This window comes from Sorex fumeus, unplaced genomic scaffold, assembly GCF_029834395.1.
Source record: "Sorex fumeus unplaced genomic scaffold, SorFum_2.1 ptg000047l, whole genome shotgun sequence".
Classification (NCBI taxonomy): Eukaryota; Metazoa; Chordata; class Mammalia; order Eulipotyphla; family Soricidae; genus Sorex; species Sorex fumeus.
In genome coordinates, this window is record NW_026606104.1 from 44,984,071 (window position 1) to 45,010,508 (window position 26,438).

Below are 26,438 nucleotides of genomic sequence, written 5' to 3' on the forward strand. Positions count from 1 at the left end.
GAAGTAAAATGGTCCTTTATCTTTTATTTTCCCTTTTCTCTTCTAACCTAAGTGGTAACTCTGAGTTTATATTGTAACTCTTAAAAAATAACCCAACCGCATTACTATTTAATGTCCATTTTGTTTTCTCTCTTGTCTTCCTTCCTAGCTCTAAAATCCAGCATTGGTAGGGCTGGAAGGGTCAGTTAAGGACCCACTTAATGGAAGAGCCCTTTTTCCTGCCCCTAGCAGATGGTCATTCCTCTTCTGAGTCAGGATTTCCAGTGATAATGTTCACTATTCCTAAGCAGCTCATTTGAAAAAAAAAATCCTATATTTATTAGGAATTTCCTCCTTTTGCTTTAGTGAGATGAAACTCATGTTTTTGTCCCCTCACAGACTAACCTGAGTTCAGCCTGAGGAATCGTATAGAATTTGACAGTCCTTAAAATGGGAGGTATAGCTTGGTTTTGGCATTATCTTTCTAAGCTAAACTTGCCAATATCTTTCAGTTATTTATTTGTGACATGTTTTGAAAATCCATGATTATCTTTCATTTCTTCTTGGGACAAATTTTGTTTTCTTTAAAAATAAACTGCCCAGAGCTGAATGAAAAATTGAAGACACAGTATAAATAGTAAGGATTGAGACTTGTTATTTTTTTTTCCATGATCAACTGGATGGGGAATGAATCTCAGTAGGAAGTGGCAGCAATAGAGAATATAGAAAGGGGGTGGATTCTAAATGTGTTTGGGCACTAGAGAGATTGTACAGCGGGTAGGGCACTTGCCTTGCACACGGCAGATCCGGATTAGATTCCCCGTATCCCAGAGGGTTCCTGGAGCACTTCCAGGAGAATTTCCAGGCTTCAGAGCCAGGAGTTCCCTCTCAGCATTGATGGGTATGCCCCGCAAACCAACTCCCCACCCCAAAACCAAACCAAATAAAAGCAAAACCAAATATGTTTTGGAGGTAGACTATCTGTTTAACAGATTGACTTAATTGGGAAGGGAAATGGGAAAGACAGACAATGATCTGTAGGTTTCTGATTTGATACTGGGTGGTATAATTGAAACATTTACTGGGATAGTGAAAAAAAAATAAGCTTATTTGGGGCCATGTATTGAGATGCCAGTGAGCCATTTGTCTCTTTCTTGTCTTTTCCATTGTGATTCTGTTGTTCTGCCTTTTTTATCAAAGAACTGAGGAGGCTGAGTTACCAAAATGCCCCAGACAGGAAAACTGGAAACTGCTTGGGTTAATGAGAAGCATGCTGTTGAGATGGGCTATAAAAACTCAGGGCGACAACAGTGGCTCTTAACAGTCCCAAGGCTTGTCAAGCTTCTCTGCTCGGTATTAGTTTCTGCTTCCCTAGGGGCTTCCCTTTGTGAATTTATTCACTGATAACCTGAATTTACCCAAGCAGTTGTTGAATTTCTCTCTGCTTCTTTTGTTCACCCACTTCCCTGTTTAAAAAACCCTGTCTTCAGGAGAAAGTCTGAATGATTTTGCAAGTTGTAAGGGCTCTCACAGAGCCTTTTCCTTTCACCAAATACCTTAATTTCCGTACCACTTACAGTGGGATCTCGCATTACCTGAGGTAAATTACTCTCTGCATTTTGATGTCTTCAGCTGTAGGATACGGAGGCCCTCTTTCCCCTGTTGTTGAAAGGTTCATTGAGGGACCGGAGCTGTAGTTACAGTGGGTAAGGTATTTGCCCTGCACGTGGCCAGCCTGGGTTCGATTCCCAGCATCCCATATGGTCCCCTAAGCACTGCCAGGAGTGATTCCTGAGTGCAGAGCCGTGAGTAACCCCTGAGCATCACTGGGTGTGACTCCGAAAGCACCCCCCCCAAAAAATAAAGGATCATTGATATTATGTAGATCTGAATTTAAGGTAGATAAGTCTGTGGGACCTTATCAATGCACATTAGCATTATTATCTTTTTACTGCTATGTTCCAAATTCCATTTGCTAGTCTTTAATTTTATTTATGTCTTTATGTATTTATTTGACTTGGGGACCTTCTCCTTGAGCCTCCTTTGGGAGTCATTCCAGACAGCTCTAGGGACCATGTTATTCTGGGGATTGAGAGTATGTGCACTGACCCTTTGGACTTTCTCCCCAGCTCCCCTGCCATTACTTAAATTCAACTCATGCTATCAGTAAGATTTCCTTGGAGTGTTCTTTCATTTTAGTAAAGTGGAAGTTGAATGAAAACTATACATCCCAGGGGGACATAGACCTTGTCTGCTTCATTATTTTTGTGTTCCTAGTGCCTGGTACAGGCCTGTGCTAGGTGCTTGGCAAGTACTCCAAGAATGAATGACTATTGTGCATTTGTAATAAATAGTCTTGAATAACTTAAAAATATTTATTTATTTTCTTTTGGAGCCACACCCCATGATGCTCGTGAATTATTCCTGACTCTGCACTAAGGAATTTCTCCTGGCATTGCTCATGGGACCATGTGGGATGTCGAGGATCAAATCCAGTTTGGTTGTGTGCAGGGCAAGTGCTTTACCTGCTGTCCTATTGTTCTGGCCCCCAAATTGAATATATTTAGATAATGTTTTTGCAATGTAGATTTATCTGGCACATTGAGTTGAAATTAATTAATTCAACAAACATTTATTAACATCTAAAATGTACCAGATGTTACTCTCTACTTCCCACCTGTTAACTGGGGATAGGAAAAGGGAGAAAAGGATAGGAAACCAGTAAGCTAAGGAATAGGATAGTTGTAGATAATATTGATAATATTAAGGAGAGTAGTGTTACAGGGAGTGTGGGGAAGTGCACAGGGGCACCCTAGGAAGTGAGCTGAGGTGGGCAGTATGAGAAGGTGGCTAGCCTTCCAGTAGCCAGAGGAGGGAATGAACTAGAGAGAGTTCATTAAGTCTGGAAAGCTAGTTGTGGGGTTAAGGTGCTTGCCTTACACCTGGTCAACCCTGGTTCCCAGCACCACATATAGTCTTTCTAGCATCACCAGGTGTGGCCCAACCTGGCCCCCAAATAAAAATCATATGCAACTCTTGTATTTTTGGGGGGTGGCCTTTTGGGTCACACGCAGTGATGCTCAGGGGTTACTTTCCTGGCTCTGCACTCAAGAATTACTCTTGGCGGTGTTGGGGAATGCCGGGGATCAAACCCAGATGGCCCACATGCAAAGCAAATGCCCTTCCCGATGTGCTATTGCTCCAGTCCCAGCAACTCTTGTAAAGACTATGTAAATACTGCTTTTTGAGTAGAATACTTTCAATGAATGAGAGTGCAAGTCAGCTTCATTGCTCAGTATTCCCTTTTGTGCTGGTTACTCCTCAATAAACAAGATAGGACAGAATTCTCTGCCTATAATTGTGAAGTCTGAATAACACTGGAATTTTGAGGTCAAGTGGGTAAATAAAATTTTTTTGTGTTTTATGATTATTTATTTTTGATATAGGGGCACACATGGCAATGCAGGAGTAACTCCTGACTTTGCACTCAGGAATTACTCCTGGCAGTGCTCAGGAGACCATATTGCAGGATGCTGAGGATTGAACCCGAGTCAGCCACATGCAAAGCAAATGTCCTACTCACTGTACTGTCTTTCCTGTTGCACAAATCAGTGTTTTTTAAATATATGAAATATATTTGAATCAACATTTTTTGATTCCTAGAAGCTCTTTAAAAAATATTTTTTAAGAAAGCCTTCTAGACAATTTCTATATTTTTTATTTATTAATTTTTTTTTAATTAGTGAGACACCATGAGGTACAGTTGTAGACTTACAAATTTTGTGCTTGGGTAATTTCTATATTTTTTATCTTGATTTTTCTCTTATCTATTTTTTTCTATTGAAATAGTATCACTCCTGCTCTTTAAAATGCTGAGAGTGAGGGACCAGCATGCTAATACAGCTGGTAGGATATTTGCCTTGCACGTGGCTGACCTGGGTTTGATCCCAGGGTCAAACCCCCATCCCATTTGGTCCCCCGAGTAGTGTTAGGAGTAATTCCTGAGTGTAGAGCTAGGAGTAACCCCTGAGCTTTGCTGGGTATGGACCAAAATGCCAATTTTTTTAAAAGGGAAAAAAATGAATAATAAAGAGTTGGGGGCCAGAGGCATAGTACAATGGAATATGGTGCTTGCCTTATACATGGCTGACCCAGGTTTGATTCTCAGCACCTCATCTAGTTCCTGAGCTATACCAGGAGTGATCTCTAAGCAGAATCAGGAGTAAGCCTTGGGCACAATAGGTTGTGACCTCCCCCCATTCCCCCCCCCCCCCCCCAGAGTTGGAAACTTTAGAATTTAATCATTTGGGTTATAGAGAATTTGGGGGATGGGGGTTTGGGCCACACCCAGTGGTGCTTAGAAGTCAGTTCTAACTAGCAGGCTCAGGGGGCCATATGCAATGGTGCTGGGGATCAAACCCAGTCCAGCTGCATGCAAGGCAAGCTCCCTATCCTATACTATCGCTCCGGCCCCAAGGTGTAGAGAATTTTGCCGAGAATTTCTGCGAACCTTGTACCTTCATATTGATTCACTCAAAGTAATCTTTTCTCTGGGACAATTATACTATATTTTCTATACACAGTTTTGAACTTTTAAATGAAAATATGATACAGTTGGGCCAGGGAGATAGCGCAAAGGGCTGAGCGCATGCTTTGCATGCAAGATACTGACATGTTCCCCCAAGCATCTCTGGGTGCGACACCCAAGCAGTGAGCTGAGATTAGACCCTGAGCACAATTATGTGTGTGTCCCTCACCCAAATATGATGCCTTTCAGTGGTATTACTTTAAGTTGTTTTCTATGTGCATATCTTTAGTGAACTAAGGTTCTTGTTCAGGGTGTATGCACTGCACTGCACTGTCCTCCTGTTGTTCATCGATTTGCTTAAGCGGGCCCAGTATCGTCTCCATTTTGAGACTTGTTACTGTGTTTGGCATATTGAATATGTCATGGGGAGCTTGCTAGGCTTTGCTGTGCGGGTGAGATACTCTCGGTAATTTGCCCGGCTCTCGGAGAGGGGCGGAAGAATCAAACCTGGTTTGGCCGGGCCAGCCGCGTATAAGGCAAACGCTGTACTGCTGTGCTATAGTTAAGATTATTTTTGTGCTTTAATGGAAAGTTAAATGTTCAATGGACTTGAGTACTATATCTTGGTGATTAAATACCTACAAAGAGTTGGACTCGCTTGACCCAATTTAGGGTTTTGTCTGCAGTAATGTGTTGTTTTTTCTTAATGAGTTTCTTTTATTTCTCATCTTCTTTTTAATAGCAACATCATGACAACAGAGAAGAGTTTAGTGGCTGAAGCCGAAAATTCACCACACCAGCAACAGAAGGACGAGGGTGAGGGAGCCACGAACTCGGGCCAGCAAGAAGCACACCTGGAAGAGGCTTCTCAAGCTGCCGCAGAGGGAGAGAATCAGTGTGAGCAAAAGCTGAAAACGTCCAATGGAGGGACTCCTACTCAAGAAGACTTGATCAGGAACAAGGAGCGGACACCTGAAAGTAGGGGCCTGTCACGGCTGTTCTCCTCACTTCTCAAAAGGCCAAAATCTCAGGTCTCTGAGGAAGAAGGCAGGGAAGTAGAGCTAAGTAAAGAGAAAGGGGAAGGAGATCAGACAGAGATAGAGTTAGGAAACTGTCTCGATGAGGAGATAATCTTAAAGGCCCCGATTGCAGCTCCAGAACCTGAGCTCAAGACAGACCCGTCCTTGGATCTTCATTCATTAAGCAGTGCAGAAACACAGGTGAGGAGATGTGAGCATGGGAGGCAGGAATGTGCTGTATTTTGCACTGAAGAACGATCACAATCACGATCATCCTGTTGTTCGTCGATTGCCTCGAGCAGGCCCCAGTAACGTCTCCTTCGTCCTAGACCTGAGATTTTTTTTAAAAAGTGCCATATTAAAGGCTCTTTCAGGGTTAGGAGAATGAGACCCATCATTGTTACTGGTATTAGGCATATTGGGTACACCACGGGGAGTTTGCCAGACTCTGCCGTGTGGGCAGATTACATTTGGTAGCCTTCCATTTTGTCCAAAGTAAGAATGAGATAATAAGATGTCGCGCAGCCGCAAATGCAGCCGCTTCCAGGAGCTGGGTTTTATAGTCTCTGGGTCTTGGCCGCTGATGGGATTACACGGCGCCAGGTGGCCAGTTGGTGAGTGTGACCCCTGCCTACTGGAATATGGAGGATCTGGGTGGAGGATGCTCAGCCTCTATCCAAGCAGGATTGGAGATCTCAGCCCCAGGACCCGCATGCCTTTATTCCTCTGCCGGTACCTTCATGTGTGCGGAGAGTGGTCTCAGCATGGTGGTGGCTGGTTCTGGAGGTCTTCGGCTGCCGGAGCCCTGGTCGGGTCGGGGAGGGAAACTCAACCCTCTGAAGAGCATTTGGTCGTATTCCTTACTCAAAGGTGGCTTACGTATTGATGGTTATAAGTAACTAGTTTTGGGGTTTTCACTCAGAAGAAATTAATATCGTCAGTAAGAACTTAGTTTTAAAAAAGATGGTGCTGGCAGACTGGGAGAGGGAAATGGGTCATTGGTAGTAGGAAATGGACACTGGTGGGGGAGGGGTGTTGGATCATTGTATGATTGGAACCCAATCATGAACAGCTTTGTGACTGTGTATCTCACAGTGACTCAATTAAAAAACTTTAAAAAAATTCTGTGTAGGGGCCAGAGCTATAGTAGAGAGGGTAGGGAGTTTAATTGCCTTACATGCAACTGACCTTGGTTCAATCCCCAGCATCCCATATGGTCCCCCCAGGAATGATTCCTGAGTGCAGGGCTAGGAGTAACCTCTGAGCACCACCAGGTGTGGCCCCAAAACAAAAACAAAAAAAGATACTATATAGCTCAAAGAATTTATCAAATGACGCATACATGTATAGTGCATCCCATATGATCTCCTGAGCACCTCCAGGAGTAATTTCTGAGCCAGAAGTAATCCCCGAACATCACTGGGTATGACCCAAAAAGCCAAAAAGAAAAATAATAAGAACAATGCAGACCATGGAAGGCTGGAGAGTGGGTGCAGTGGGTAAAGCACTTGTCTTGGATGCAGCTGACCTGGGTTCAATTCCTGGCAACCCCCCCCCTCCCCTTTGTTCCCTTGAGCATTGCCAGGAGTAATCTCTAGCACAAAGTCAGGAGTAAGCCCTGAGCACCACTGGTTGTGATCCCATCTCCCCCCCATTCGAAATCAATTTCCAAGCAAGAGAGGTGGTACTAGGGTTAGTGCACTTGCCTTGCATGTGGTTCAATTCCTGCATCTCTGAGCACAGTCAAGCATAGCCCCCAGCACTATAGGGTGTGGCGCCCAAATCACAAAGGTCACTTTCCTCTATATAACAAAGATAGTTTTATTTACTTTATTTGGCTAGTAGAAGAAGCAAAAGAGTTAAGCATGTAAAATTATTAAAGTATTGCCTGGCATACATCCAGGCACTTAATAATGATTATTCAATTGTTATTACTCAGTAACTATGAACAGTAAAGACAAAGAAACCCTGCAGGGCCTGAGCAGTAGTAAAATGGGAAGGGTATTTGTCTTGCACATAAGCACCTTGGGTTCAGTCCCTGATGCCCTGTTTGGTCCCCTGAGCATTATCAAGAGTGATGGTCCTCCTCCTCCTCCTCCTCCTCTGAGCATTGCCAAGAGTGATGGCCCTCCTCCTCCTCCTCCTCCTCCTCCTCCTCCTTGCACTCAGCTCACAGGGTTTGATCCTCAGCATCCCATATGATTCCCCCACCCCCCCCCCACACACACCCCGCCTAGATCCTCACACATTCAAGGCAAACATTCTACCACTCAACTACATCACTGGCCTGAGTGTCTCTATCCAGAAATTCTTTTTTTTTTTTTTTTTTTGCTTTTTGGGTCACACCCAGCAATGCTCAGGAATTACTCCTGGTAGTGCTTGGGGAACCATATGGGATGCCGGGGATTGAACCCAGGTTGGCTGCATGCAAGGCAAACGCCCTACCCACTGTACTATCGCTCCGGCCCCTATCCAGAAATTCTTATAAGTGGATTTGTGTTCTAGAACTGTATCTGTCTTTTTCTTGGGTACCTTGCATATTTAGAAGACGTGTCTCTTTTGTCTGGTTTTGGTTTTTGGGCTACCCCTGAATGTACTCAGGTCATGCTCTTGGCACTGTGCTTTGGGATCATCGGTAGAAGTGCTCAGGGGAACTTAGGTGGTGCTAGGAATTTCGATTGGTATTGGCGCAATGCAAGGCAAGTGCCTCACTTGTGTATTCTCTCTAGCCCATGTCTCAGTTTGTCAGGTTTATTAATTCAACAAATATTTTTGAAAATCTATTGTGTATGTCAGCTCTTAAGTATGCATTGGTCAATAAAAGCTATAGTATGGTGAAGAGGTTTTAGATTTCAAGTCCAGCTGACAAATGACTTATTAGTCTATCATTCATTTTAGGCAAGTTACTTTGACTTCTCCAACCTCAGTTCTTATCTGTAAGTGGGGATAATAATAGTATACTCTCTGTAGCATTATTATTAAGACAAAATGAGTTCATGTAAGTGATACTTTTAGAACAGTAACTAGCCTAGCCCATTGTGATTGCTATATAAATGTTTCCTATTGTTATTATAAAAAACAAACATGAACCTTATTCTTAAGAACTTTAATGGAGAAGACGGAAAAGTATCAGATACAAAATCATTATTGTAATAAATGTTATGAAGGCAACAGGGTACTTATTAAGTCTTAATATCACTTTGTTTTCCTTGAGTTAGTATTTTCAATAATATATATTATTATGCTGTAATAATATATACTAACAATATATATGAGGTGTGGCATTATAGAGCAATATATATTATATGAAGCATAAAAATCAGGGAGATAGTATAAAGGGTGGGAGAGCATGTTTGCATGTGGGGAACCCAGTTCAATCCCTGGCACCATGTGGTTCTCCTAGCACACTGTGAAAAGCCCCCAAGAAATAGTCTGGTAGTAGCCCCCAGTGCTGCCAGATGTGTGCCCAAGAGCAAAATCATCATCACATCATCGTCATCATAGTATTATAATGTTAACATTATTTTGGATAGAGTATGTACAGCATGCTTTGTGAAGTCTTTATTATTAACTTGGTCATGTCATGACTATGTAGCCAGCTCAGGAAGAACACAGAGAAGATCCAGATTTTGAAACCAAGGAAGGACTTGAAGAATGCTCTAAAATAGATGCAAAAGAAGAAAGCCCAGAAACAAAGGCAGAAAGAGAGTTAAAAGCGTCCCAGAAGTCTATCAGAAGACACAGAAACATGCATTGCAAGATATCTTTGTTGGACGATACTGTTTATGAATGTGTTGTGGAGGTGAGTTCAGTTTAATTTCCAGTAGCAAGGTCACACAGTCACGGTCCTCCTGTTGTTCATCGATTTGCTCGAGCGGGCCCAGTAACGTCTCCATTGTGACACTGTGTTTGGCATATCGAATACGTCACAGATAGTTTTCCAGGCTTTGCCGTGAGGGCAAGATACTCTCGGTAGCTTGCCGGGCTCTCCGAGAGGGGCGGAAGAATCGAACTCGGGTCGGCCAAGTTGGCTGCGTGCAAGGCAAATGCCCTACCGCTGTGCTCCTCCTCCAGCCCCCAGTAGCAAGAAACTTTGTAAATTATTTCATGTAGGATAGGTGATGTCAGGGCCTGACGTAAGACCCAGTACTGACTATTTTTATGGACTAAAGTGTTAATTTTTGCAGGTGAAAATATAGAGTATAAGTGAGTGTTATTTTCTTCTCCATTTTTTTTCTGTACCTGCCAAATCTTATAAATTGAGCATGTGTTACTTTTATGGTCAAAAACAGTTTTGTTTAATAAAAAAGGTTTTTTATTTATAGAGTGACCTTTCATGGCTGAATTTCCTAGGAATGCTTCAATTTCTGATATGAGTCCATCCATCCCCACAACTGTATCTGTGAAAGAAATTCTGATCTCTTCTCTTCTGCTTTCCTAGATTTATACCTTAATCACTGTAGTTAATGTATTTCTTCAGTTCCATGGGATAGCATAGAAGTTTTTCTAATAAAATGATGCTATTTCTTACAATTAGTATTTTTGAAGAGTAAGAAGTTAGTCACAGGGCCGGTAGGGCATTAGGAAGTTAAGAAGTTAGCTGGTAGGGGTTTGCCTTGTATGAGGCCAACTTGGGTTTGATCCCAGACATCCTATATAGTCCCCCAGCACTGACAGGAGTAATTTCTGAATGCACAGCCAGGAGTAACACCTGGGCATCGCCGGCTGTGACCCAAAAAGGAAAAAAAAAAAAAAGAAATTAGAATTGAACAAAAATGTTAGAATTATTTTGTTTTATTTTATTCTTTCAAGTCAAAAATCCTTAAAAATCTATTAGCTGTTTTACTCACCAGAGGAGTAATTGTCTTATAATAACATGTTTAATGTAAGACAATCATTATGGTCATTTGCTGAACTGATCGGATAGTACAGGGGCCAGGGCGCTTGCACATTTGATCCCTGGCACCTCATATAGTCCCGTGAGTCCCTCAAGGATTGATCTCTGAGTGCAGAGCCAGGAGTGAGCCCTGAACATGGCCTCTAAAACAAAAGGAAATTTTTTTAAAAAAAATTATTCTGTTTATTACTAATAATACCTTTATTGATAAAGCATATAACTCTCATCTAGTATTGTCTTGAGTATGTGGCAGGTTTTTTGTGAATTGTTTATTTGTTACAGCAGAAAATCAGTGCACAAGTAGTCAAAAACATTATTTTTTAAATTGTTTTTTCCTCTCCAAGTTCTAAAAAAGAAATCACAAAAAATATACTGTTATGCTTTTTTTTTTTTTTTGAAATGGGAACAGATTTTACTTACTGATTTTACTTGAAGATTTTTAGGTAGGGGAAAGAAGGAGAGAAAGTGAGAGAGAGTATTGCACTCAAGAGAGAATGCGGGCTTCTCCAAAGGTTGTGAGAGCCTCTGCATATACCCCAGCATCAGGTATGAAAGCATGAAAGACTACATCTCAAGAGGGGAGATGCAGATGACACATGTGCTGGGGCGCCACATGTGCCTGGCCACTGGGCACAAGCAGCACATGGACTCAGGCAGCATATGCTCCTATACTGTTATACTTAGAAAATAGCTAGTGTCCTGGTAACTGGAACTCACCTAGGATCTGTCCTTTCAGCTGTTCACTGTATAGGGTGAGTGGGAAGCTTCTTCACATGCATTCCCCCATTCAGACCAATATCCAGACACAGAACCTGTAAATGGATATTTAGAGTTAAAACAAAGGGGGAAATGAAGAAAGTGATGTACAATTGATGTGTTAATTCTGAAAACAAATGAACGTAGTTGTGAATTACTGTTAGTCATTGAAAATATCTCAGCTCATTGAAAAGGGCATGTTATTTATTGTGCCAAAAATTATTTCTAATTAAGATATTTTCTACTCTTAGTCTCAAAAAAATCATTGGTATAGTTGGTTTTTATTTGGGGTAGGGAGGTCATGTGGTACTGGATTCAAACCAGAGTTGCAGCCGCTACCTCATATTAGGCAAGAATGTGTAATAATACAACAAACCTTTGTATTATTTTTCTGGTCCCTACTTAATATTTCTTTGTCTAGAAAACAAATCCATTGCCAAATTATAATTCTTTCTTATGGTAGAAAAAGCCTTAATTCAGAGCTTGAGATTCAGAGTGAAAAGTTCTGTTGTTGGGCCCAAGTTCAACAAGTAAGGGTGCTTGCTTGCCTTGCATATGGCCAACCGGGATTTGATCCCCAGCATCCCATATGGTTCCCCAGCCAGGAATGATCCCTCTGTGCAGAGCCAGGAGTAAGGTCTGAGCACTGCTGGGCATGGGCTCAAAACAAAACAAAATTTAAAAAACCCATAAAGAAGAACTGGGAATGTGATGCGGCATTACAGATCTGGCCTAGTTCCCACCATCTCCATCTTTCCATTTCCCTCCCCCCTTTCTCTCTCTCTCTCTCTCTCTCTCTCTCTCTCTCTCTCACACACACACACACACACACAGAAAAAAATGAAGATAATTTTGATTTGAGCCACTATGTATAAATGATCTAAATTCTACTCTGCATTTTTCAGAAGAGATTATAGGAATTAAGACTTAGATAATTTTCTTGGGACATTGGTCTTGAAATGATTGATAGGGAATATAGTGATTTCCATTGCTGCCATGAATTGTCAGTGTCGACTATAGAGGTGGTTAATTCAGGTGGTCACGGTGACTGAGAGGAACACTTCGTGAGCTTCAGGAAATAGTACATGAAAAGAGGTCGATATTTAGGCTGCCAGTGGGGGATAGTAGATTTGAAGGAAGGTTAAATATATTGCTTTGGATCACAGAACTGTTTCCAAGAGTGTTGAATATTTAAACTGACAACTAAGAAACAAGATTTTGGTAATTCCTATTGGTCTACTTACCCTGTGTAGCCATTTGAAAATGTTAATAACCAAGGATGAAAGAGAAAATTGGAAAATGACATTTCATTTTAATTCGTGAGGAATACAGATACAAGAGGAAACTTCAACTAAAGTATGTGTATCTTTGCAGAAACATGCTAAGGGACAAGATTTGCTGAAGCGAGTATGTGAGCATCTGAATCTTTTGGAAGAAGACTACTTTGGTCTAGCCATTTGGGATAATGCAACTTCTAAGGTAAGGAGACTAGAGAAAGAGGATGATCAAAACTTACTTTAATTCTTTTGTTGTTAATGTATTTATGTTAGGGCTGGAGAGATAGAACAGTGGGTAGGGAGCTTGGCTTGTAGTCAGCTGACGGTTTTGACCCCTGGCACCCTGTAGGGTCCCCTGAGTCTTCCAGGAGTGAGCCTTGAACACCTCTGGGTGGGCCCCCCCCAAAAAAAGAATACCCCAAGACAATATATTTATGCCTACCTATCCAAGACACACAGCAGAGCCTGGCAAGCTACCCGTGGCATATTTGATATGCCCAAAACAGTAACAATAATGGGCCTCATTCCCCTGACCCTGAACGAGCCTGAGAGGCTGCTAAAATTTTAGGCATGAGAGGCTGCTAAAATTTCCAGATACTCTCTCTCTAAAAGTACGTAGCTATTCAGGAAAGATTAAAACTATAAGGCAGTCCTTTATGTTTCTAAATGTCTGGCCATTTTGAAAGCACAAAGAATACTGGTACTGCCGATATTTAGGCCTTACCCCCTGGTTTGAGACGAGAAGAGTGAGAAGCTTCCTCCAAGACACAGCCCTTTTAGTCCAAGGCTCCTGCTACCCCTTTCTGCAGGATTCTCCTCTTCAGTGTTTGCATTCCTCTTTCCTTGGCTATTATAGTTTATCTTCTTTTTAAAAAAAAATATCTCCAGGCTTACTCCCTCTCATTGTGGGGGATATGTGAGTCATATTACAATGAGAGAGAAATCTCTGTTTCTGTGTGCACTCTCTGGTTTCTCCTTTCAGCATAGGTAAATATTTGGCCTTCATATATGTTGCTTCTTTTCCCAATGAGCTTCAGGGTCTGTGTTTTGTTTGTAGACAGTTGCAGCAAGGGGAGTTAATTGGACCAACTTTTTTCCTCACTTGGAAAGGCTTGCTCTCTTTCCCTGTATTACCAGGCTGAGTCTGGCAAGACAAGAGGAAAAGCAGCCTGAAACTTCTCTTGCTTTCGAGAAATTTATTGCCACTGTGATTTAAGGTTGTATGAATTAAATAGTCACTTCCTGTATTTTATTCCTGCTTACAATTATTTATGAATAAATAAAGCAATTTTTTTCTTGGAGGAAATGCCACACATATTACTTCCTTTCCTCCATCCTCCCAATTCCCGAAGCAAAAAAAAAAAAAAACAGCTCTTCTGGTAAAAAATGAGAATTTACAATAAAAGGAAAATACAGTGTAATCACTCATGATTTTCTTTCTCCTGCTTTTTGTGTGGGTGTAAATGAATTGTTTGGTGGTGCCGGGGCTTAAACCCAGAGCTTCACATATGCAAGTCTTAAAACTACTACTGAACTACATCCCCAGTCTGCATGTGACTCTTATCTTTAATTGGGTGGGGAGTTTTTTTTCAACCATAACGGTGCATGCTTGGGCGCGAGGATGGAGGTGGGGGTGGAGGGATGGTACTACCCTCTGCTCTGTGCTCTGGGGACTCCTGGTACTTGGAATAAAATCAGGTTTAACCTCATGCAAGGTAAGCGCCTTAACCCTTCTCTCTGGCCCAAGGCTTTCCTTAAAGACCCAGAACACCTGAATTCTTGCTCCTATAAACATAGAGTGGTGATTTGTAACCATCATTTAGTCATCACACCAGCAGCAGCATGAACAGTGAGTGATTCCTTCATTTAAGGAAGCAAGACTTCACTTCAAAAGACAAGCATTTTGCAAGTCCTTCCTATGTATGCAGTCATGCTTCCTCCCATTGATACCACATTTTTAAGCCTTGAATGACTCCCCTTTGCCTAGGCCTTTAGTAAAGTTTCCATTTCTAGCATGGAATGCCCTGCCCTGCCCTCGTAGCCTGGCCTTACCATTCTTATCTCTGTTCTGTTCCCTCCCTGTATCTGTGTCCCAGCTGCGCTCCACATGCCCAACTAGACTTTCTGCCTTTATCTTCTTACCTGTCCGAATAACCCTTGTTTGCCCTTTGAGCCTCCTCTTCAGATCTCCTAACCTTCTTTTGAGAAACATACATGTCTCTTTCCCAGTCCATTTTGGTGTACCTCCGTGTGCTCTTGCCATGTTCCGGGCTCTGTCATAGCACTCCCACACATTTCTGTCATAGTAATGCTTCATAACTTAGAACATGTGTTTAGTGTTCATCTCTTTTCCTAAGCTCCTTGAAGACAAATGCTACTTTTAATTTCCTTTTTGAAACTGTGGTGCATAGTACATGGAGGCATTATTTTTTGATGGTGCTGGGGATCGAACCCAGGCTCTCACAGTGAAGGAAGTGCTGAGTGCTGAGTGATATCCCTGCAGACCTGGAGGAACCTCTCAAATATCTGTTGACTACATGAGCTGCTGTGGATACAGTAATTCGTCATCAAAGTACTGGTGCTGGGCTGAGCACACGCTGTGTACAGAAGCCCCGGCTTGGTCACAGGCACCGTAGTCCCCCAGGCCCCACCCAGAGGCACTTTCCAGTCTGAGTGGGCAGTTGAACTTCTTCTCCCCCTGCCCTGCCTGTGTGACCCAAACAAACGATAATGGAAGAGGGTCAGGATATAGCCCAAAGGACTGGAGTAAATGCTGTGCGTGTAGGAAACCTGCATTTGATCTCTATGTATCACAGTCCCCCACGCACTGCCAGGGAAACTGTGGAGCACTGAGCCTGGACTAGCCTCTAGTACCTTCAGGGGTTGTGCCCCCCACCTAAAATACAAGTTTCAGGACCAGTAGTACAGCGGGTAGGGCATTTGCTTTGCATGTGCTGACCCGTGTTCAATATCCAGCATCCCATATGGTCCCCCAAGCTCCGCCAGGAGTATTACCTTGGTGCAAAGCCAGTAGTTACCCCTGAGCATCACCAGGTATGACCCCAAAAAGCAAAAGAAAAAATTACCAAACAACAACAAAAACAAGTGCCACTTCAGGCCAAATTGATATTTGGCCTGGGATTTTGGCTTCTATTGCCAAATGGTGAGAAATTTTAGCTTCAATTCTTTTTTTTTTCTTCTTGGCTCACACCCAGCATTGCACAGGGGCTACTACTCCTGGCTCATAACTCATGAATTACTCCTGGCAGTGCTCGAGGGACCATATGAGATGCTGGGAATTGAACCCAGGTCTGCCCTACCTGTTGTGCTGTCACTCCAGCCCCTTAGCTTTGATTCTTTTTTTTTTTATATATTTTTAATTTTTTTAAATTTTATTTTAATGAATCACTGTGAGATACAGTTAGAGACTTACAAACTTTAGTGATTGTGTTTCAGTCATACAAGTACCCATCCCTCCACCAGTGCCCATTCTCCACCCCCGATGTTCCCAGTATCTCTCCCACCTCCCCACCACATTCCCCCCCCCACCACCTCTGTGGCAGGCACATTCCCTCTTACTCTCTCTCTCCTTTTGAATGTTATAGTTTGCAATACAGGTACTAAGTGGCAATCATGTTCTGTCCATCGTCTGCTTTCAGCATGCATCTACCATCCCGAGTGAGCCCCTCAACCACCAAATTTAGCTTTGATTCTTTTTTTTTTTTTTTTTTGCTTTTTGGGTCACACCCGGCGATGCTCAGGGGTTACTCCTGGCTCATGCACTCAGGAATTGCCCCTGGCGGTGCTCAGGGGACCATATGGGGTGCTGGGAATTGAACCTGTGTCGGTCATGTTGGCTGCGTGCAAGGCAAACGCCCTACCCGCTGTGCTATTGCTCCAGCCCCAGCTTTGATTCTTAATGGGTTATGGAATCCCTTTAAGAAAACTGACAACTGCAGGTTATTTGGGGAGATTTCTCTTAAAGATAATGGAAAATAAGTGGTTGCCTGGTTAGGGTAGGAGATGTTTATTCCAAAGTGAAAAAAAATTAGTGTGTGTATTTTTTTTTTGGCATATCTGATCATTTTTTTTTAAATAATTTATTTCTTTATTGAATCACTGTGGGAAAAGTTACAGAGCTTTCGGGTTTAGGTCTCAGTCATGTAAGTATCAAACACATTTCCCTAAAAACTTTTTTTTTTTTTTGCTTTTTGGGTCACACCCGGCGATGGTCAGGGGTTACTCCTGGCTCTGCACACAGGAATTACTCCTGGCGGTGCTTGGGGGACCATATGGGATGCTGGGAAGCGAACCGGGGTCGGCCATGTGCAAGGCAAGCGCCCTACTCACTGTGCTATCACTCCAGCCCCGTGTGTGTATTTTTTTTTTCTTTTTAACCTGAGGTCAGAATTGGAGGGAAAAAAATAAAACATCTCAGGCTAGGTAGACAGCTCAAAGGACTAGAGTGTATGTGCTGTGTAGAGTGGTCCTTGGTCCAGTCTCCAATGTTGCATGATCCTCCAAGCACCAGTAGCTTATTGTCAGAACAATGAAGATCTGGGTAATGCCAGTAAATCCTGGTTGTAGATCTTTACTAAAAAAGTTTTTTTTTTTTTTTGTAAAGACACATTCAGCAGTACTCAGGGCTTTGCATTCAGGGATCACTCCTGGTGGGGTCTGGGGGACTGAATATATGGGGTGCTGGGGATTGAGCCTACCTCTGCTATGTGCAGGTAAGCACCTTACCCACTGTACTATCTCTTCAGCACCTCGCTTACCTTTAGAGATAATGAAAACAGCAAATGCTTATTTAGAATTTCTTATTTATTAAAAACTTTTAGATACAGCTCTGTATAAGCTTATTCCATCCACATAGTTGTGAGATTGGCACTACTACTAATACTGTTTTATAGATGAGTGAGATAGGGAACACAGATGCCTAAAATCACGCACGCTAGGAAGTAATGGAGCTGGAATTCCAGCCTAACTCTTGGGTTCCCTATTTCTCTGCTTAGAATTACTTCTGTGCTCTCTGAAATTAATATAGAGTATCAGAAGAATACTGTAGGCAGGACCTGAAGATGGTCCATAATAAGCTTCCAATACTCTGTGGTTTTTTTGTTCAGAAACTGTGTCTGAATGCCTTTTCTCTTTTTTTACAGACATGGCTGGATTCTGCCAAAGAAATAAAAAAGCAGGTTCGTGGTAAGTGAATATAACCTTTTTCACAGTTCTTCCTTTTAGTAGGTCAGAGGATTTCCAACCACCTTCTGGTTGTGAGTCACTTTAGAATCCTGACCATGACAGATGGCTTTGAAATGGAGATAAAGCCTCCCCTGGAAGGAGGAGATTCCGTAACAGAAAGGTACAGCAGAGGTGGGGGCTTGAGATGTAGGTCAGATCCTGATGATGCTTTTTACAACTTGGCAAAGCTGGGGAAGGTAGGAATGGTGGAGAGAAACAGAAGGTGGAAAAGAACAAAGATGAGAGGAGAAAAAGGATATGGGAGTCAGCTCTCCAGGGGTAGAGATGGAAACTGTAGTCGCCTGCAATTAGTTCGCTGCATGATTCTGTTCTTTTAAATCGAGCTGGACTCTTACGTTCTAACCTTCTCTGTGTTTTCCTTTCTACAGTTCCTTTGTCCCTTTTCAACAGTCTTCTGCAAAATTGAAGTGTAAGGGACCATGGAAGGGGGAGAAAGAGGGCGGGGGATAGAAAAATAAGAATTCCTGTCAGTGCTCTCTGGTGTGGTTTTTCTTCTTATCTCCAAGCCCTCTTGCATATAATACTGGTGCACATGCTGTTCAGACTGGTGTTCCAGGGTACTGTTTCAAGATTGGGGGTGGTGGGATGGTGTTTAGATTAGCATTTTGTAGTCCCAAACCCATTAGGTCAAGGGACAGAGACTCTTTCCCCTCGTCAGTGACCAACTGTTCTTTTATTTTTATTTATTTAATTTATTTTTAGATGTCCTTTTCATTAAGCTTATTTTAAAAGAAACTAATAAGAACTGAAATAGGTATTACTCTCACATGAAAACAAATTTTGTTTTTCTTTGGTTTTTGCTTCCTTGGCTTTTGTTTTGGTTTCTGTCACCCCTGGCATGCCCAAGGATTACCACCCGCTGTGTGCTCTGATGTTCTCAGTGCTCTGGAGACCATGCAGTGCCCCAGATCAAACTAGGGCTCCGAAATGCAAATATGTGCTCAGCCCATTGAACTATTTCTTTGGCCCTTTTCACTTGTTGCTTAAACTATAACACATTTGGGCTGAGGAGATGATTCAGAGAGCTAACGCACCAGCTTTGATGTGGGGATCTTAGGTTTGATCCCATCTCCAAATGGTTCCCTGAACACTCCAGAGTGGCCCAAAAAGGAAGAATATACAACTAAAAACCACATTTCGTCATGATGAGAAGCAAAATACTCCTTTTAGAGCTGGAGCCATAGTACATTGGGTAGGGCTCTTGCCTTGTATGTGGACAACTGAGTTTGATCCCCAGCACTATCTGTATTTCCCAGAGCCCTGCCAGGAGTGACCCGTGGCAGAGTCACAGAGCTGGGCAATGTCCTGAACGTCACCAAATATAGCCCTAAAACAAAACAAAAGACTTGTTTTGATGGGCAGTTCTTCATGATTTGCTTTCTTCTAATAAAAATCTTGTTTTAAAATGCAAGTTAGGGGTTCAGAGAGATAGTCCAGGGGTAAGGCACTTGCTTTCCCTGTGGCCACTCTGGGTTTGATCCCCAACATCTCGTTTGTTCCCCTGAGCACCACCAGGAATGATTTGTGAAGACAGGGCCAGAAGTAACCCCTGAGCATCGCCAGGTGTAACCCCAAAACAAGCAAAAAGTACAAAAATTATTCACAACCTGAAGGCATAACAAGAAAAACAACTCTAAATTCCTTTTGTTGAAAATAGTTTTAACATTTAATATTATTCAGGTATAAATAATGGTATAAGAAGATGCTTTAGGAAGAAAATTTTTAGCAGCTTATAATGAGTGGAAAGTAGCTAGTATATGGTCTTCCTGGCTGTGAAAAAAAATCTCTTGCTAAGAAAAAACACTGTCATTTAAAAAAAAGTTACAGGGCTAGAGTGATAGCTCAGTGAGTTGGAGCACATTCTGCATGCAGAAACTCTGGGTTTTTATCCCTGTACTACATAAGAGTCTGGGGTCTTATCCCTGTACTGCATAAGAGTAACCCTGAGCACTGAACTAGGAGTAAACCATGAGGTTTAGCTCAAGTCCTCCTTCCTAAATGAAAAATAAAATAAATTGCAACATTACATGGAAGGGCCAGAGAGATGGTACAGTGGGGAAGGCACTTGCCTTATGCATGCTTCCTAACCAGGTTCAATCCCCGGCGTCCCACATAGTCCCTTGGGCACTGCAAGGAGTGATTGAAAAATTTAAAAAATTATAGACATGTAGAGAAAATTTGAAGTTCTAATTCCATCTTCCCATAAAACCACTGTAAAGGGGACTGGAGCGATAGCACAGCGGGTAGGGTGTTTGCTTTGCACACTGCTAACCCGGGTTCAATTCCCAGCATCCCATATGGTCCCCTGAGCACCACCAGGAGTAGTTCCTGAATGCAGAGCCAGGAGTAACCCCTGTGCATTGCCGGGTATGACCCAAAAAGCAAAACAAAAACCACTGTTAAATCTATATCATTTGCAGGATATTTTTTCCTAGGTATATATAATTTTGTTTTTCAAAGATAGAAGTATGTGGCAGGTCCTCTTCTGGACCAGAAGCTTGCCACTGTAGGGGAGAGGGGAACAGATCAGGGAAAGAACCTCTGTCCATGACCAAGCTCTTAACTTACAGTTAAGCGTTATGGCACTTTGGCCAGGCCCATTTCGATGCCAGGGTAGCACATAGCTCACCGCTTGCCCTGTGTCCATCCAGTCCCCTGTTGGAACCCTGCTTTTGGGGTGCTAGGAAGTAAGGGCAACTGAGGCTTAAGTTGAGAGAACAGATATCCAGGAGGAAAATATCATTCAGAGCCAATTAAATCCCATGTTACAAAAGCGTAGCATTTACTGTCTTCTTATGTCCATACAAAAAGGACATTGCTCTGAATTAACTACGCAAAGGACTTAAGAAGAAGAGAAAAACAATATTTACAAGTTTACAGAGCACAGAGAAAGAAGTTACAAATAAACACAGAGGAATGGGAGCACTCTGATAGGAGTAAATCAGTAAACCTAAGCTTCCTGTGGCAAGGTGGAAAGGACAAACCAATGTTATCCTACAGACCTACAACAATGATAGAGGGAAGTGGTCACTCTGGACGAGGACTGGGTGCAGAAGGGAGGGAAAGGGATATGCCTGATACTCTCTCAGGAGCGCTGTTATAAACCACTGTGCTCAGTAGAGAAAAGAAAAAGAAAAAATACCTGTCCCAGAGGCAGGCTGGCGGGGGGCGGGGGTGCAGAAACTAGGACACTGGTGAAGAGAAGCAGACACTGGTGAAGGGATTGGTGTTGGAACATTGTACACCTAAAGTTCAGGTACGAATTTTGTAATAGAGTTTTAAGATTTTTTTTTTTTTTTTTTTTTTTTTTTTGAATCAAACCCGGGTTGGCCGCGTGCAAGGCAAACGCCCTACCCGCTGTGCTATCTCTCCAGCCCCAGGAGTTTTAAGAATTTTAAGGACTGGAACACATCCATGCATATTTGAGGCCCAAAGTTCAGATCCCTGACATCAAATACCCTCTGAGAACTACTGATGAGTCTCCCCAATAAATTATATTCACTGTCACTGTCCTCCCATTGTTCATCGATTTGCTCGAGCGGGCCCAGTAACATCTCCATTGTGACAATTGTTACTGTGTTTGGCATATCGAATACACCCCAGGTAGCTTGTCAGGCTTTGCCATGCGGGCGAGATACTCTCGGTAGCTTGCCAGGCTCTCCGAGAGGGGTGGAGAAATTGAACTCGGTCCGGCCATGTTGGCTGTGTGCAAGGCAAATGCCTACTCGCTGTGCTATTGCTCCAGCCCAATAAATTATATTTATTTTTAAATATAAAATTAAAAGAGAGGCCAGAGTAGTAAGTGAAAAGGTACTTGCCTTTCATGCAGCTGGTCCTGATTTACTCCCCGGCACCAGAAGCTCCCTCAAGCAGTGCCAGTAGTGACCCCTGAGCACAGATCCGGGAGTTGCTTCTGAGCAGTCCCAGATGTGGCCAAAAACCCTGCCTCCTGCAAAAAAATAAAATGAAGGTTTTAGATGAGTATAATATGTTCTGTTCTTTATGTATTGTGAATTGATTATTATATTTACATAATGATAAGTTTTAAATAGTTTAGTAAGTAGATATTTTGTCATGCTTTTTATTTTTTTTGGGGGGGTCACACCTATCAATGCACAGGGGTTACTCCTGGTTCATGCACTCAGGTATTACTCCTGGCAGTGCTCGGGGGGGGTGGGGACCATATGGGATGCTGGGAATCGAACCTGGGTTGGACGTGTGTAAGGCAAACACCCTACCCACTGTGCTCTCACTCCAGCCCCTGTCATGCATATTTTAATATTGACATATAACTAATGTGTTTTATATATTCATATAAATATGTGACCCTTTTTTTTTTTTTTGCTTTTTTGGGTCACACCCAGTGTTGCACAGGGGTTACTCCTGGATCTGCACTTAGGAATCACTCCTGGTGGTGCTCGGGGGACCATATGGGATGCTGGGAATCAAACCCGGGTCAGCCGCATGCAAGACAAATACCCTACCCGCTGTGCTATCGCTCCAGCCCCATCTTTAATATAGTTTTTAATACTCTTCATAAAAATACATAATGATTTTTTTTACATTTTTCCCCCACCAACAAAATAGTTTTATTTGGAAACAACAACAACCAAAAATAATTTGGAACATGCATTCTCATGGCAAAAAAACTCATGCACTTCCCCCTGCATTGCCAACTGAACTCCTTTGAAGAGTTTTAGATGACTCTATATTTAGCGCTTAATGGTATTTATCTGACCAGTCAGTTCTATTGATTGACATTAATCAATTTATATTATTATGTAAGTAATGATATTTATATAACCAGTTATATTGATTGACATTTGGTATTAAGGTAAATAGTTTTATATAACACTATTATAGTATATTCATTTACTTTTGGTTTTTGAGCATCCTGTGCTCAAAAAAAAAAGGACTTATTTTTGGTTCTGTGCTCAGCAGTCATTCCTGGCAGGACTCAGGAGATTGTATAGGATACCAGGGATTGAACCTGCGTCAGTCACAAGCAAGGCAAGCGCTACATCATATGCCGTACTATCACTTCAAACCCTCCATGATATTTTTAAATTATTTTTGTTGTTGAATTTTCTTGGTGGGGTAGGGCATACCCAGTAGTACTGGGTTGGTTATCTCTGTTTTTTGCTTTTTTGTTGGGAAGACCAGGAAATGCTGGGGCTTGAACTCAGGCCTTACTTTCAACTAATTCTCCAGTCCCTAAATGATTTTTTTATTTGTTACATTAAGAGATGGAGTTTATTTAACATTTTTTGATAGACTGAACATGAAGATCTAAGAACTACCTCAATCATAGTTTTTCCACAAAAAAACTCTCTTTAAAGATTCCTGGCAACTTCCTATCATGTCATATTATCATATTGTCTCTGCAATTTCAAATAAAATTTTACAGAATTTTCTCAAGGACATAAAACTACAGAAGCTAATGATCCATTTAGTCTTTTTTTTTTAATTTAATTGAATCACTGTGAGATAGACCCTTACAAAGCTGTTCATGATTAGATTTCAGTCAGACAGTGTTCCATCAACCATTCCTCCACCAGTGTACATTTCCCAGCACCAGTGTCCCCAGGTTCCTTTCCACCACCTCCAGCCCCACCACCCCCTTTAAATGATTTTTATTACACATGAATGTGTGCCTAAAAACATTGTTTTCCCTTCTCGTTTTTTGTTCACACCCAGTGGTGCTCAGGGCTTACTCCTAACTCTGCATTCAGGGATCATCCTGGAATGTCTCGGGCTACCATATGGGGTGCCAGGGATAAAACCCAGATTGACCAGGTGGAAGGCAAGCACCCTACTCATGACATTATTTCTAGACATTGCTAAAACTGACCCATAAACAAGAGAAGAATGAAGGTATCAAATGCTCAGGCTGCATATAATAAATAAAACAGGACCACCACTTCGATACCAATTTATATTGTTTGGTTTTTTGGTTCTGGGCCATACCCAGCAGTGCTTAGGACGCTCCTGGCTCTCTTCTCAGGGATGGCTCCTGGTGGTGGTTGGGGGAGCATGCCATGCTGGGAATTGAACAGGGGTTGGCCACATGCATGGCAAGTACCTTTACCTGCTGTGCTGTCATTCCGGTCCTTGTTTTGCCCTATTCAACATCTTTTTCATTTATTTATTTATTTATTTATTTGTTGTTAAATTTATTTATTGAATCACCGTGAGAAAAGTTACAAAGCTTTCAGGTTTAAGTCTCAAGTCATACAATGATCAAACACCCATCCCTTCACCAATAATTATTTTTCACCACCAAGAACCCCAATATACCCCCCTCCCACCCTTCCCTCCCCTCCTGATGCCTGTGAGGCAGATGATTTCTACTTAATTTTCCCTCTACTTTGATTACATTCATTAATAGTAAAAAATAATAAAGGCCCTCCCGTTGTTCATCGATTTGCTCGAGCGGGCCCAGTAACGTCTCCATTGGAGACTTTGTTGTTACTGTGTCTGGCATATCGAATACGTCACGGGGAGCTTGCCAGGCTCTGCTGTGCGGGCGAAATACTCTCGGTAGCTTGCCGGGCTCTCCGAGAGGGGCGGAGGAATCGAACTCAGGTTGGCCATGTTGGCTGCATGCAAGGCAAACGCCCTACCCGCTGTGCTATTGCTCCAGCCCTAAAAAAATAAATAATGTTTACATTCATCATTTCAACAAAAGATGCACCATTATTGTTTGGAATTACCCCACAACAATCAGAAATGCTGAAAAGGCATTGTGAAATCATTCGTTTTCTATTGCTGGTTATGAAAACCATATGATGTCTTATCACGGCCATGTGATTTTGGATTTCTGATATTTTAATAATTAAGTCTGGAGGGATTTCTGCCAAAAGCCGGATAATTACGAGATTGTTTTTTGTACCTCTTGTGCCATGGCCATGCCGGAGATCCACTCGTGGGGGGCAACTCATGGCCTCGGTATGGCATGAAGGATATGCCGGTTCCGCCCCCCATCCCATGAGGCTGCAGTTGCCCCATCACCACCGGCTCATGCTTGGCTGTCCAATAAGCATTGAAGCAGCGGCCACCGTGCTGCTGGGGGGGAAAAAGCAGAAGAGACAGACACTCTTTCCCTCTTTGGGGGGCTTGGCGCCGTAATTTAATGTATAGTCCATTCACATTTCTGCCACAAGCTGCTGGGCTCTGGATTAGGTCCTTGTGTCTCTGGTGCCATGGCCATGCTGGAGAGCCACTCGTAGGGGGCAACTCGTGGCCTTGGTAGGGCGTGAAGGATGTGCCAGTTCCACCTTCCATCCCATGAGGCTGCAGTTGCCCTGTCACCACCGGCTCATACCTGGCTGTCGAATATGCTCTGAGGCAGAGGCCACCGTGTTGTGGGGGGCGGGGGGGGAGGGGACAAGGCGGAAGAGAAAGAAACCTTTTCCCTCCCAGGGGGCATGGCACCGTAGTTTAATGCATAGTCCATTCACATTTCTGCCGCATACTGCTGGGCTCTGGATTAGGTCCGTGTGCCTCTGGTGCCATGGCCGTGCCGGAGAGCCGCTCTCAACATCTTGTATCTTATACTGTCACTGTCATTGTCCTCCCTTAGTTCATCGATTTGCTTGAGCGGGCCCAGTAACATTGTGAGACTTGTACATAAATTTATATTTAAAGTTCTCTTTTTTTGTAAGAAAGTTACCAGATAGTTTTTCTGACCTAAGTGCCATTTAGAGTTTTAGGGATATGAAATATTATAAGTGGGTTGATCGTAGGTATTATGATTGATTGGATTTGAGATAACTTTGTTTTTTTTGGCTGCAGTTGATCCTTAAAAAGTTCAAATACAGGGGCTGGAGCAATAGAACAGTGGATAGGGCGTTTGCCTTGCATGTAGCTGACCTGGGTTCGATTCCCAGCATCCCATATGGTCCCCTGAGCACCGCCAGGAGTGATACCTGAGTGCAGAGCTAGGAGTAACCCCTGTGCATTGCCGGGTGTAACCCAAAAAGCAGCAAAAAAAAAAGTTCAAATACAGGCTGGAGAGATAGCACCAGGAGTGATCCTTGCGCATGCATAGATCCAGGAATAGCCCCTGCTTACCAGTCATGTTTGGTCCTATAGTAGAACACACAAAAAGTTCAAATATTGGTCCAAGGAGAGAGCTCAAAGGGCTGGAATGTAGCTTTGCTGATGGGATCTTGAGTTTGATCCCTCCCTGGCCTCCCTACGTATCGATGGGGATAATAGCTCTACTGGGCCCAAGCACTGAACTGTCTGCCCCACACAACTCACTCAGTTATCACTGTGAGTAGCCCCTGAGATCCACTCTTAAATGGTGTCTGTGGTATAAAAAAATTTTTTTTGTTAAAATAATATTTTAATCATAGGACATGAAAATATAAAACATGGGTTGGAACGAAGAACATTTTAATATTATTGAGTTATTTTAATAATCAGAAACTCGGGCATTAGCATAAAATTTCTTCTGTTTATTTTTATAGGCATCCCGTGGAATTTCACGTTTAATGTAAAGTTTTACCCACCAGATCCAGCACAATTAACAGAAGATATAACAAGGTAAATAATGTATTAGTAGTTCAATAATTTATTAATTCTTAATTAAACAAGCTAGTAAGTTTCGTTTTTAGGAACTCTGGGAATTTTCCTATTCAGAATTGAAAAAAAAATGATGTGTAATTAAATCTAAACTAGAAAGTTTCTGATGATTTCACAACAGCTTGCAA

The 26,438-nt window shown here is 42.5% G+C and overlaps 1 protein-coding gene across 12 annotated transcripts in view; it reads left to right on the plus strand.

Moving 5' to 3' along the window:
- EPB41 (erythrocyte membrane protein band 4.1) overlaps positions 1-26,438 on the plus strand; it is a 154,100-nt gene that overhangs the window by 54,496 nt on the left and 73,166 nt on the right. For all 12 annotated transcript variants that reach the window (XM_056123547.1, XM_056123558.1, XM_056123548.1 and 9 more), the window contains exons 2-6: positions 5,250-5,727; positions 9,122-9,328; positions 12,554-12,658; positions 17,619-17,661; positions 26,196-26,271. In XM_056123547.1, coding sequence (XP_055979522.1) covers positions 5,257-5,727; positions 9,122-9,328; positions 12,554-12,658; positions 17,619-17,661; positions 26,196-26,271 — 902 coding nt within the window. In that variant the 5' untranslated portion in view covers positions 5,250-5,256. The remainder of the gene's footprint in view (positions 1-5,249; positions 5,728-9,121; positions 9,329-12,553; positions 12,659-17,618; positions 17,662-26,195; positions 26,272-26,438) is intronic.